The 14,741-nt window shown below is 37.1% G+C and overlaps 1 protein-coding gene across 8 annotated transcripts in view; it reads right to left on the minus strand.

Annotated features, from left to right (window-relative positions):
- LOC115619479 (integrin alpha-1-like) overlaps nt 1-14,741 on the minus strand; it is a 73,393-nt gene that overhangs the window by 32,148 nt on the left and 26,504 nt on the right. For all 8 annotated transcript variants that reach the window (XR_003995034.2, XR_003995032.2, XR_003995035.2 and 5 more), the window contains 6 exons: nt 12,450-12,570; nt 9,433-9,545; nt 8,399-8,487; nt 8,192-8,306; nt 7,403-7,530; nt 1,193-1,341 (listed from right to left, as the gene is read on the minus strand). Coding sequence is in view for 4 of the 8 variants with exons in the window: in XM_030511783.1 (XP_030367643.1) it covers nt 1,193-1,341; nt 7,403-7,530; nt 8,192-8,306; nt 8,399-8,487; nt 9,433-9,545; nt 12,450-12,570 (715 nt within the window). In the remaining 4 variants the exon portion in view is untranslated. The remainder of the gene's footprint in view (nt 1-1,192; nt 1,342-7,402; nt 7,531-8,191; nt 8,307-8,398; nt 8,488-9,432; nt 9,546-12,449; nt 12,571-14,741) is intronic.

A 14,741-nucleotide genomic window follows, 5' to 3' on the forward strand; every position in this document is an offset into this window, starting at 1 on the left:
AGGGACCCAAAAAGGCAAGGCTGGATTAGGGCTCTGGAGGAGAAGGACGGAAGCAGGGCTTCCTCTTTTTAGGAAAATACCACAGAACTTTAGACTGGCCACACAAATGAAAGCTAAGATGTCCCACTGAACATGGCCAAAAGTGGATGCATAGAAAGACTGCAAGAACAGAGGAAGCTTTTCCTGATAGTTTCTATATATAGAAGTGTGCAGCAGTTTGTAGGGCACAGGGACTTTCTGAACCACATGTGGTTTCTAAGTATTTGGCAATCCTCAACTGGTTCCGTTTTCACAAACTTTTTCAGACTCCCTCAAGCTCCTATTTGTTTCTAAGGAAATCATTACTGATGAATATATAAGAATTTCTTTGGATTTAAGACCTCATATCAACAAAACTTTAATCAGATAATCAGATAATCAAATAGTTTATCAAAAAGATGCTGCATATTTCACTAAATGGTTGTTTAGAAAGGGCCAATGCAATCTTTTACACAATAAAGTGATGCTGTGATGCCAGAAAAAAACAGTAGAAAAGAAAAAAGATACAACACTGTACAGTTTGAAAGTGTTAGAGATTTTGCATTTACTGTCTGTTCTACAGAAGTCAGACTTAATTTTTCTCATAAAGGAAGCATTTCTAAGTAATGCTATTGCTACAACAGATGATCAATCTACCAGTGATCCAGAAGCGTCAAAGACTTCAGATATAAAATTTCTTGGCTTTATGACAAGTGTGTGCTCAAACCTTGTACTAATCTTAACTTTAGAACGAAGATGAATTAACATGAAAAGGTTCTATTTTTTCATGTTTCCTCTGAAATCTTTATTTCTTTCATCCTTCTACACACATAGTTCCTACCTGTTCTGTGTGGACAGGTCAGCTCTTTGTTAGACTGTCAGCTCTTTGCTAGATTTTCAGCTCTTTGCTTAGGACTACAACCTTGCTCCATGTCTCTTTTCTTTTTCTATTTCCTCCATTCAAAAGACAGCTGCCCTTCCAGGGTGCCAGATACAACTTCTCTAGATGCTGGACAGGGTCTCTTTATCCACCCTCCTCCTAAATTTTGTTTGCTTAGCTAAAATGAAGTCAGATGTCAGCCACATCATATTTTTAATTTATAAAATCAGAATTGTCACCATATCTACTTATGTTTGTTTCTGCCATATGCAGGACAACATTTTGTAAGCATACCTTGCTGTATCTATACCCAGGGCTGTCATAGTTTGTGTACCACCCCGCTGGCGTATTCTTGTGGCTGCAGCCATCACATCTTCTGTTGACGAGTATGTATTCAGGAAAAATTCATGGACTACAGTCTGTCCGTACTGAACAATTCCAACCTGAAACACACAATTCATGTTAAAAATCAACTACCCTTAGAGAAAACATCTATATCTCCTGCAGTGGGGTAAATGTTCCTCTGTACCTACAAAAGAATTTAACTCTGTGTGTTTCCCTCAGTATGAAACATCTGTAAGCTTTTGATAAAGTCTGGCTTGAAAACACTGAATCTCATGGAACATTTTGAAGTTTGTAAATTGTTTTATTAAACATAGGAACAAAGCCAAAAGCAGGCCACCGTCCTTGCTCTTCCTGACTTCAGTAATCTGTGCTGCAGCTCTGTTCAGCTGTAGGCCAAGGCAGACCAATACCCTCACCACCAGCCACAACTTCCCAAAATAGTTTTCCTTATAGCATACAAGGCCATGGTTCACTCCCAACTCTCTTTGTCCCTTCCAAATATAATATTCCTATAGCTGATAGTTTATTTACCATGAATCTAGCCTAGAAAAAGCACTGCAATGACAAACTCAGGTCCCAGGATGAAAGGAAGACACAAGTACCCTTCTCCTGACGAAGATAGCAAGGCAGTCCAAGACATGGCTGTTCTCCCAGCAGAAGGAAAGCCAAAGTAAGAAAAGTGCCAGAGGGGAAAATGTGAATAAAATGGTGGCTTTTGGAATGGGGGAGGATGATGGAAAGACTTTAGATGACCTCAGGAGGACAAGTCTTTGTGCAAAAGATCAATGCATGGGATTGGAACCCAACCACAAATGCCTGAGGGAACCTGCTGCAAAAACAAGTGTGAAATAAAAAGACGAGCAATATTCTTAAATATTAATTAATTTCTCTCTTTCATCTCTGCCAGTTTTAATGTTTTGGCAGGTTCCTGACAGCTTTTACTGAGAAGAATCCACACAATGTTCCATTAGCATATTTCAATTTTATGTTACACATGACAATTTATAGGTGTTATTTAGGATAATGCAGTATTATGTGGCATTTATGTCTCACTCATCTATTATTAAAAGCACTCTAGCATTTAGGTACTGGAGATCAATACGACCTCTGGGATGTTTATGCTATTATATTATTTTAGAAGTGGCTTAGTATGTACTTTGCAATTGCTTTACGGGTGTTTTTTCACTTACTTTCATAGCCTCTCAGATTCTGCACAATGTTTTTTTACTTGTAGTAGAAGGGTTAGAGTTGGATAAATATTTGATACTAAACACCAATATCATGATCATTATGAAGAGCTACTTATATAAAAATACGGGACTATAATCACACTGGTATGTGGCAGCAAAATCTACCCCACTCAATTTCTGTACCTTTTTGAAAATACTATCAAATCTGCAAGAACTGATTTAAGTTCAAAGCTATGACAAGTCGCTCCCTTTAAGATATTTTAATTCTGTCCTGGAGGCATGCCCTCTTCCACCTGCAGCTGAGAGCATCCAGATACTGCATGTTCTCGCGGGCAGCAGCCTATTAATCCTGCACAATGCTTACACAACAGGCTGGGGCACATGCTGTTATTACCACTCAGAGCAGTCATGTGGCACTAACTAAACCCCAAGCTGAAGATGAAATTTTTAACTCGTTCCCTCCAAGGCAATGATTTTGTGGCACACATCAAAAGTGACATACAACATAACCTGAACAGGATGTTGCTAGTCATTTAAAAAGACTGCCATGAACTGGTGATAAAAAAGGGGTTTTCATTATTTTTGACCTTTTGGAGCAGGTGGAGTGCCTTAAGTATTCCAGGGCCATGCACAAGTGTGGTCAGAGACTACTGTATGCCAGGGAGCCCATTGCTGTGGATTCCTGGGCTCCTTATCTACAGCAAAGAAAATTTTATTGGTACTAAGGATTAAATCAACTATTAACTGCTACCAGTGTGAAAAGTGTATGCCAGTCTTTCATGATTCTAGAGACTCATGGTGGTGTTGTCTTCATCCTAAAAAAGATTACAGGCTGACATTGAGTTGTATCATTTCCTATTTGAAAGGAAACGTTGTCCATGATCGCAGTAAGTAAACATTTTGAGCATTTCCTTCTCAGGAAGTGAATGGGAGGAACATCTGAGTCTGGAAAACTGCACTGTGGTGCATAGCTTGTAAATCAGGAAGGAAGGGGGGCATGTGGTTATCTTATGAGATACAATTGTTGTTCTGAGGGACCCTTCCTTCGTACTAGCTTTGAAAACACTGGTCATCATGTTCTACATATTTCATGGCATCAAAGATGAGCCATTCCTCAAAAACGGTAATGAAAAACTTCCCAGAATTGATAAAATATTACTAGGCTGCATGTTCCTGTCTCCTACAGGATCACAGAATCAAGTCTACCCTGTGTAATTAGAATTATATTCTATCAGATAGCAATGAAGTTTTAAGGTTTTGCAGCCTTTTAATCTAATGGAAAACTATAAATGACACATCTACATAATGCAAATGTGCCTTTATGGGACAATAAACCTCTTCACACTGTGTAACTTCAGCAAGCCCCTAGGAATGATGCTTACAGGCCTTGTATGTTTTGATTTGCTTGTTTAAATTAAACCTTGAAAATGCAGTAGTACTATAAGGGAGGACATAATTCCACTCTACTCCAGAAAACCCAATATGTTTCCCAGCATTAGTGACCATAATCTATTGAACATCTTTGTAACTCCTAAACTAATGTTCCCTTCGCTAGCATTCCATAGCTTTTATATTACACAAGGGAATAATTCTTTAATTGTCCCCAGTTCCTGTGAAAAAGTGTTGTATGAGAGAACAGGCAAGAGAAGGACTGTCCTACTTTGGGACAAAACACTTCTGAGGGCAATTATTTATTTGCGTTCTGTAAGTGAATACAGCCCTTTATTTGGAAAGTACAGTCTGGCTTTCCCAATAAATTATTAAGATAAGCTAATTTATTTGGTAAAAAACAACACCACCAAAACAAAAAAAATAAATAGAGAAAATGAAAGGAAAACCATTTAGTACATTGAAATGATATGCTAGGATTTTCACCATTGGGATATGGAGTAAAATAAGAAATATTTTTTGTTATATTTAAATCATATTTAATGTGAAAGAAAAGCACAGATGCCTTGGGAATCACTGGTGGATAATGCATTTTCTCAGAGAAATTGATAAAGATACCTGAATCAAAGCAAAATTGAATTAATTCTGCTACATTTTGTTTCCTTGCAAGGACTCAGAAATAATTTGTAAACTATTGCAAACATCTTTCTTAACCCTGTATCTTTTTAATACCTTTTTAATACTCTTCTGTTCTTCTGAAAATAAAACTGATCATGAGATATGACATGGCATGACTTAATTATCCAATCATACAGTCCCTTTGGAGACACAGTAAGGTACAGACCAAACACCTATAACTGCCTATGTCCTATATTAATGGAAAAATAAAACCTGTCTGAAAATTTCTGAAGGCCATTCCAACATAGCTTTAAAGCTGGAATTGAACATACCTGAAAGTATTCTGCTTTCTCTTTTTGATATTCTCCTATCACAGAAGGTTGCTCATATGTAAAGGATTAAAAACCATACCCTCATATTAAAAAGACAATTACCTCTACAAATGTTTTTTAAAAAAAAAAAAGAGGAAAAAAACTATCCTCTATGCAGCAAATTAAAATGTGGAATAAGGCCAGGAGAAATATTTTGTTCCCACTTATACATTTTTTTCCCCATTTAATTCCTTCGTCCTTTTCTACTTTTCTATCATCACTTTCCCTTTACTTCTTTTATCCTTAAGCTCAGGATACGTAGCTTAACTATCAGTATGGTATTGGGATTTTCTGGAGAATGGAAAGAGGAAGGGAAGGAAATACTTCTGAAAAAATTATACCACAACCACAACAACAACTTTGGTTGTTCACATCTGAATCTCCTGGCTTTCACTTTCAAATTTGTCAAACATGGGACACAGAGAAATTTCACTTCTGACTTGCCACAAATCTAATGACCATTGTTCATGGAAGGAGTAAGTGGGAAAAAAATATCTTGCAAGCCTCTAATCAAAACACAGTTGTAAACAAGTCACACCCAAGCTGCTAAGGAGTTATTCTGTAATCGCCTCATTCCTTTCCCGTGCAAGAGGAAAACAATCTGAAGTCAGTGAAAGTCCACTGATTTCTACATGCTCGACAGTCCCCAAAACATGAACATGGAAAAATCAATTTAAACAGACAGAAAGTAAACAATTTTTCCTGTATTTTCCAGTGCTCCCAGAGGAGAGGGGAGAAATATGCCTGTTCTGTCATTTCTCCTCTTCCCCATTCATTAGTCATTTAAACACAGTGTCTGAGAAAGGAGACAGTGTGGGTGGAGGAGACAGTAGAAACTCGTTACTACCTTGGGCTGTGCCAGGGTTCCCAAGCAAGGGCTTGGAAGAGAGGAGAGAGATGGGATGTGTTCTAGGAAAAGGGGGAAGGTAAGAGGAACCAAGAAAATTCCACCTAGTTTTTGCCTCCCATTTCCAGTCAGCTTCTCTCCCCCTTATCCCATTCTTATCTCCCTCTCATGTTTCTGCTCTGTAGCAATCAGATGCCAAAGCTGATGTTCTCAAGTGAAGAAGTATATGTGTGAGAAGAGGGGCAGCTATGCCAGACTGTGGGCAGAATAGATTTTGTAGGTGGAGATGCGAGGCTGCTGGAGTGCAGGCCAGCAAGGAACCTCTTGTGCACAAGCTGAGCCACACACAAGTCAGGATTCCAAATCCAAATATAACAACAGAGGTGTGGCAATGTAAAAATTTAGGAATTGCAGGGTGAGGAAGAGGGATGAGGGTGTAGTACAGTTGATTGCCCTGTGTACTATTCCCAAGAAGCCCTGTGGGCAGAAGGCTGTGATGATTTCCATGCAGACATTGCCCTGTACTGGGAAGTTCAGGTTTAAGTATTTTCCCAAGATGGCACATGTTTGAGTAATGACCAGTTTGAGGGACCAAGAAGAAATTTTTTCTTCCTTTCTATTAAATTTGACAAAGTGCTTTTCCTTCTTTCTCACAATATCTGGAAAAACAGCGTGTTTAAAATAACACGACATGATTGTAAAGTTGACAGTTTATAAAAAATTATTTTATCAGCCAGTGTTCAGTGCAGCCAACAAGGGACTTGCATAGGTAACTCACAAACCCCAATTCACTTGGAAAATGACAGGAATACTCTCTGCAGACAGAGGTATCCTTTACACCTTCTCACAGCCTCCTTTGTGAATGCAGGAACTGAATGTTAGGAACTTGAAGTAGCAAACTAAGTATTGGCTTGCAGCATATCAAATACTATACAGGATCCCATAAAATCCTTGATTTTGAGAGGAGGGAAAAGGGAGAAGTGAAAGGAAGACCTGGTTTCTTCTGATGACGTTAATACAGCTTTCTGTGTTAAAATGTATCCCAGCGTCCATGTTTCCCCCTTCCCTGAGTTCTGCTGATATTGCTATTTACATACTCTGTTCAGCAGACTGTGAAACATATCTCAGATCCTCAGCTGGGGTAATTGGTTGTAGCTCCATTAATTCTAGTGGAACCACGCTGATTTATAGCTGCTGGGAATTTGGCCCTCTCCACTTCTTATACAAATGCAGCTTCTGCCATTAATAACGTGGTTTAACAGCTACTCGTTAATTATTATTTCAAACGCTTAAAAGCTGTATGCTCAATGTTCCACAGTCCAGAATATTGAATCCAAAAAGCTTACAATCAAAGGCTGTCTGAACCATGCATGTGTGCCTCGACGGAGCAGAAATGACCTTTGTGCTGTGAAGTGCAAACGAAGACAAGAAGTGGTTGTGGAGAGGAAGGAAGTGGGAAAGGACAGTGTTCAAATGGCCTCACTTAACATACTTAACTTCTGTCTTTAGGTTAGAAAGTCTGCCTCTCCAGATTGCCTGAGCAGTGGGGGGAGGGAGAGCCTCCCTGACATTGCTACTTGGTGGCAGACACTGACCTCGTTGCAGTTTCAGCTATTTTGTTTTAGTACCCCTTTGCTGTAAGTTCGTGGAATTGAAGAGTTCCATAGGTGATGCTCTCAACCCACTTCCTGCATATCCTTTTTAACTTGCAAATTAAACAACCATAAAATATCTACGGTGGTACCTGTGTTTGCTGAGGACCTATATCCATGTTTTTCAGGAGGCTGTTGAGGAAGGCTGTGACACTCTCCCATGGATAAATGCTGTTGGACCCATCAAGGACAATGACGATATCCAACTGGTTTTTACACTCTGCAATAAAAATCGCCACGTAAAACTGATACTAACAAAGATCAATTCTATCTCACAGCTCCAGTTACTTTTGTGATTAGTAACAAATGCATATCCTTCTGAGTTGGGCTGAACTTACATGTATGATGCCAACTGTCATTCATGAACATTTGCACCATATTTTACATAGTTTGTGTTTCCCTTACCAGCAAGGCACTTCTTTGTAAGCAGAAATTTAAGAATGGGACTAAAGATCACATAACTGAAGTACTTAATAGTGACCCCTACCTTCTTCAACGTCAATCTGTTCCTCTTAGATTTTTCCAAAGGACCAGGTCTTTAAGATTTTTATCTATATTACTAAATTGGGCTTGTATGAGATCTTAACATGCTGTCATTATTTAAAAAGACCTTTGGCCATAAGTAAAAAGCATAAGCAACTATTTTTAGCAATTGTGTTTGGATGTTACATAGTGCTCTAATGATTGTTTATACTGAGATAAATTCCAAAAGTAGCAAGAATTTAGGTTATATACGGACAATGAAAACATTTACTTAACTTGGTAATGCTGGTAGCTAAGTTAAACAGTTCATATTTTTTGGTATGCCTATGTGTATACATTTGTCTTGTTTGGCACTTCATATTTCTGGATACACAAAAGAATTCCTGTGGCATGCATACCTTGCACAGATGGAGCAATTGCCTTGATGGTTTCAAAAGTTGAGCTGACATTAGAGCAGACTCCAGTTGTGTAATGCAGACGCCCACATTTGTAAGCATAAAGTGGTCCACATGCCTTTAAAAGATGAGAAAGGGTGAAAGGCTTTTGTTATGGTACCTGAGGAAAAAACAGACTTCTTTTAAAGTTGGCAAAAAGTCCTTTCTTACCAGAAAGCCTCCTTTTGGGTTAGTCACTAAGGTTGTTCCAAGTGTCATGTTTTCTTTTACTTCCACGACATTAGGAACTGAAGTAGCAGCTATAAATAGATTAAAATGTTAAGTATTTGGGAATATGAAAACAAAATGTTAAAGTATATATCCCCTAGCATGGGGATATTAGCTTCCAAAATAAAACCCAGACTGACACTGGTTTCATCAAATATTTTAGGACCCTTCCTCCTCCTTCTTCAATTACAACAATCAAGAAAAAATTCTGATTCTGGCTTTTATCCCAGAAAATTTGTCTGGGTTGCTGTCTCAAATAGTTTTCTTGAACTGCAAAAAAGAAAAAAAGTTAAAATAACAGCACAATGAAAGCAAGAGATTACTGTTCACACAGTTTTGTTAATTAGAAAACAAACATTCATTTTTTACCCTGTCCTGCTATAAACGATCTAACAGCTTTATATTTGTTACTGTTAGGTTACATTACTGACATTTAGGTTTTCAAAGGAAAAGAGGAGATAAAAATACCACAACAGGTATAGTTAGTGAAATTCATATTAATTGGGCATATTCCTGTCTACGTAGTGTATCTCTTGACATGAGCAAGAAAATGATTAATATTTACCTGCATCATATTAAGATGCGTGAGCCTGGCTACTTCCTTATTAAAAGCTTACTGATGGCATTATGAAGGCTCTTTGGAAAGGGTAACCCATGAGTCTATGCTCCATGGCCTTTCTGGCTCCATGGCCAGGACTGCCAACTGCAGTCAATTAATGCCGGTCATAATAAAGTTTTAAAACCACAGCCAAATGCCCATTCTAAAATCATGAGCATTTTTTCCATAGGACAATGAGAAGCTTTAAAATAAAATTATTTTTGATGTTACAAACACAACTTACTTCACATTTAGCTCTGGAGACCTAAGTAAATTTTCACTGTAGAAACAATTCTAATGCATATTTCCTAGCTAAAAATCTCCTAAAATTTGACCTCTATTATCCCTCCACATGACAAAGCTTTATTTTCTTTCATACCTGGTAAGTTTAGTTTTGTGCAGGGTGATTGGTTGTCCCTTCCTACAGGGCATTTGTATACATCTCCTGTTCTTTTTTCAGGCTGGCCAACTAACGGTGAACCAATAAGTACCCTGGAAATGAAGTAAGTTAACTGAAATTTCTTATTTCTTAAGAAAGGCATGAAAGTAAGAAAATAAAACTTACAGAGAGAGCACAGCTGCAGCAAGCGCTGTACCAGGAGTACAGGATAGAGAGCAAGAAAAGTATCTATTATGTTAGTTCAGATAGAAGCAAAAGCAGACATTCTTCTCTTTAATAAGAACACAGAAAGAAATGTGCCAATAAACCAAATTACACAGTAAAATAAAAATATTAAAAATTCCAGTGGATAATAAAAGCAATATTGGTGAGTGGATGGCAAGTATTAAAAGTAATACAAAAAGAAAGAGCTTTTTCATTTAATAGCTTCTTGATCTTTAATATATTTTAGAAGAAAAGGTATTTTCAATGCTGAGAGACCAAATGCCAAACAAGAGGCTCACAAGCATCCAGAAGAATTCAGTCTCAAGTAATGTGAGCCAGGAGTGTAAAATACATTGGTTTTACTCTTCTTAATAAAAAATAATGTTATTAAAAGTGTTATTAAAAGAAATTTCAATTTTCAAAAATGGTAAGGATTTTTATTTTGTGCATTTTTTTTTTTCAAAACTTGGTGTGATCGAAAATCACTATTCTCAGATAGTACTTTGTAAGCGGCACAAATCAGCATCCACTCTTAAATCCAGTTTTCAGCAGGAAACACTGTTTAGAGGTGGACACTGTTTTTGTTCTCAAATCTTTGTTCTCAAATCTCAAAACTAAATAGCCCAGCATTACCCAGCAGATAACAACTGGCTCCATTAAATGTGTAAGGAAGAACTTGGATTAAATTAGAATTCACAGCATACACAGGAAAGAGTGTGTACTTTAGGAGTAATAGTTTGGTAAGATTTGCTCCTGGACACTTAGATGATTGTGAAGAGTTATTGAGAGAACCATTTCGACATTTAATCATAAATTAAAGACAGAAGATACTTGAATAGAATGACATAATAGGTAAAATGTAGCCTACAGATTGAAAAAAAAAAAAAAAAGACAGGAGAATTTTAACCCAGTACACAATTCAGCTTCTAAAAAACCCATACTGGAATAGCCCATTGTGATCCATTAAGATTTTTTCATTAATAATAAATTTACTAATTCTAAAGAAAAATTAAATATTCTGAGTACATACATAGATCTTACTGCTCTTTCAACTATATGCTGTAATGTATCCAATTTTTACACCAAACTTAGAAATGGGAACCACAGCCTTCCATTTAAGTGCAGAGAAGCTGAATAAGCTTGACATCCCATGGGATGTGGTCAATGCTGAACAGGATCATGTCCCTGTGTTGTTCTTTTCCCAGAAAAAAAGGGTGCCATGAACAGACAGAAGAGGTCTGAAAGGCCGTTTTGGCTTTTTGCAGTGGGGATTTTTTTAGGGGACCACAGTTATATTGAGAAACAACCACAGCCAGGTTCACAGAACTTCTGTTGCTGAAAAGCCCTGTCTGTGGTATCTAGGTAGCATTATAGCAGTTGACAAAGCATCACAAAGCTGCTTTGTATATTAAACTGTCAACCTTCAGACTTCCTGCTCTGGATGTTGCTATGCTGAAAGTAACTTGGAAGCCTGACGATTTAACAGCAGATCTGGAGTTAATTTCAGAGATGTTCAGATCTAGTACACTAGTTTAGATTCCTGTCTCCCTTCAGCTACTGGAAGAGTTGCCATTTCCAGCTTATATTATTTTTTGCTCTTGAACGATTTCAGGACAGTTTACAACAATATAGCTGACTTTGCAAAATCCCAGCTCCTAGGACAGATACCATTTCCTGAAGGTCTAAATTAGCTCAAAGAAGGTCATTATTATTCTCCAATTACCCTCATCCCACAACAAGGATGCAAACAACAGCTAGCATTTTCAAACGCAGGCTCTGCAGTTTCGATTCTGTGAACATCCCCTGCGGCTAATGGTTAACACTGTGTCACAGTGGTGGCCAGACTCTTGGTGTCAGGCAGCCCTTGCACTTGTGTAAGGGATTGCTCGGGTGCTGAAGAGTAGTCCAACCTGGCTGTCACACAGTCAAGTGCCTGCCGTCCCAGGCTGCCCACGGGACTCCTTGGATTTACCAAGAATATCAAATTACTGGCAAAGCTCTGGGAAAACCAGAGCAATCTGCAAATAATCATGGAGACCTCAGGATTCCCAAACCTTTTACCATGAAATTGTTATTTCAGTCCTCTAGCCCAGTGGTTAGCCTGTGAAGTTTATTTTTACAAGAGAAAAGCATAAGCAGGTATTTACCAAAAGGCCAAGAAGAAATTATACCAGTAAGCATGCCAAAATGTAACTTATAATTCAGGAGAACAACAAGAAGGAAAAGACAGGTTAAGAAGGCTCCAAGTCCCAAATATGAATGTATTATTTATTGCAAGACATAACTAGCCCTCCAAAAGGAAGGGTAAAGTACTGTATTAATAAATATTTTGACAGGGAAATCTTCCCACCACTTAAAATCTCAGTTCAGACAACCTCTGACAGAAAACTTCAGAAAAAAGTATGTAATACAGATTAGCTAGGTAAAACAGAAGAAATTTCAGTGCCAATACATTAACACAAGGAAAAGATACTGATTTTATTTGGGAAATAGAAAAAAGAGGGCTCAGGCAAAACACAGAACTTTCTCAGCTCCATCGAGGAGGGAATTTACTCACTTTGTGAACTCATTCATATCTTTGAGGAAATAAATGTAGATATAAATTTGGATCTTTCAGCCTCCCAATGTTTCCATGTTTCCTTACAACCGTGCATTAATTTAAGAAATATGACTGGCAGAATCTGACCCTTTTGTATGAGGCATACTTACAAATATATGTCTGAGTATAATGTTTGAGTCACTGAATACCTGATAATTTGGAGTTTCCATTTAAGAAAAGAAAAACAGCTTACCATTTCCCTTCCTCATTTTCGTACTGTTGGACTGTGTACCCGAACATGTCTTCCAGAGGCCCACTGAAGGTCATTGCATTTTTCACATCAACATTGGAAGAGCCAACAAGGTGAAAGAGAGCTTCAAAAAAAAAAAAGTAATATGTAGCAAAACACATAAAACCCCCGACTTTTCAGAAATCGGTGTTCAGTTACAACTTAACTGAGGGTACAAGACAGGGGTTGAAAGTGGTATACACATACATATGCAGCTAAATTCAGGACTGTTAGCAACCAGACTTCTGTATCCAAAACCTATTTTGCAAAGTCCATTACTAATTTGTAAATCACAATTCAAATAACATTAGGTAAAACATTATTACCTTTAATAGTAAATAATTTTTTTGTTACTTTTACTCTTTTTAGCTCCACGCATTTCTAATGTAAGAATTATACACAAAATGTTCCTTCCCTCGTTCAAGGTAGTAGTTCTCAAATTTTAAAAAATTTGAGACTTAACTAATTTTCAACTGTTTGCAGAAGACACACATAGGAAAAGAATGTGCAAAATCTTTCAGATGTACTTAGTTTTAATCCATACTGGAGAAAAAAAAAGGATATAGTTTTCTCTTTATTCTCTTCTAGAGTACTTGTAAACTTTTCATATTTTGAAAAGAATAGAATAAATTTTTAAAGCAACCAGATGTTATCTCAAATACACGTGCATGTGACTATTTGCAGAAATCCAACATTTACCCACTTAGGAAAAGTTGCTCTGCAACAGTGGTGTTGGACTATGATGAGATCAGTCATAAGAGCAGATGCTTCTTCAGGCTGATTTCCCATACTCTAAAGCTCAGTGACCATCATCAGGGAAAATACTGCAAAAATGTGGCTGTATTGCAAGTTTCAGAAAAAATGAGGTATCTAGGGTGAAAACTTCAGTTTGAAGTGATAATCACAACCCACTGTGAGGCTCATGAAGAGGCCAAAATTACCAGGTATGTATAAAAATAAGGCTAATTATCTTCTTTATTTTTTTTATTTCTTATAGTGATCTCATCTATTTTTGTCCTGTTGAAGTCAATTTCAAAAGCAACCACTGACTGCTGCTGCAAAGCTGTTTTATTTAATTCACAAGAGCCAAAAATTATTTAAATTTGTAGAACACCAAGACTACTTAAAAACACAATTACACACAACTTCCATTTCATTTCGAAGAAGCATTTTATGATAATTCACTGACATTTAAGTTACATAAAAATAGCCAAATCCATAATACTTGCTGCACATCAAAGATCTTAAATAATGTCCAGTTACTAAAATACATCTGTGTTATTCACCACTAAGATGATATTCTCACAGAAAGCTTGTTACTATAGTTAAGCTCCCAAGCGGTCAATGCTAATCTGTCTCTCTCAGCATCTTATTTCCTGCTTAATGCAGCAAAATTATCACAGAAGACTATTTATCACTCAGTAGGCATTTCCAGTTTCACTGGACAGCAAAAAAGGAAAAGTTTCCTTTGTGTTAAAAATAACACAAATGGAGGTTTTCTTCCCTCAGTCAGAGTCAGGAAATATAAAGAAGTGAACAAACTAAAACAGAGCTTATTTTGATTCTTAAGCAAAGATTCATTGCAAGTGATAAGAAAAAATTCATGGCTCTTAGTCTGATGGGAAATAATGTGCCAGAAAAGTAATCCATGCATCTTTTGTCTTCCTTAAACATTTATAGTTGAAGAATTCTGCTATCCCTGTTCATTTGCAATAGGCATTTTCATCCCTTACTCTTGGTCACCAAAGCATAATTAAAATCAACAAAATTAATTTTAAAAAAGTCACTCATGACTGGTTCAAATCTTCCCCCTTTCTCACGTTACAATGATATTTGTAACATATTATGATATGAAATACTAAAGACCGCAGATTCCAGCTCATCTGTTCCAATTTACTTCCCCATAAAACCACAGGTTAGACGTGCACTTCGTGTTCTGTACACTCCATCACAACCTTCATCATCATTCCATCATCTGCTCATAGACAAGGAATTTTGTCACAATGATGCAATATTGACAACTCTTGTGATTTGCATATTGTGTTGACTGTGCTAAATTGTCTCGAAGTTTCCAGAATCTGTTATGCAATATACTAGAAACTAATAATTTTAATGATTACACTCCATTAAAATGGAAAAGATGATCCTCATAGATATAAAATAAAGTTTGAAAATATGAAATGCTAAAACAAGCAGACTAGAAGAGAAATAAAAAATGCCAGCTCTTTGCTACTAACTGCCTAAATCCTTGTGCTT

This window comes from Strigops habroptila, chromosome Z (genome assembly GCF_004027225.2).
Source record: "Strigops habroptila isolate Jane chromosome Z, bStrHab1.2.pri, whole genome shotgun sequence".
Taxonomy (NCBI): Eukaryota; Metazoa; Chordata; class Aves; order Psittaciformes; family Psittacidae; genus Strigops; species Strigops habroptila.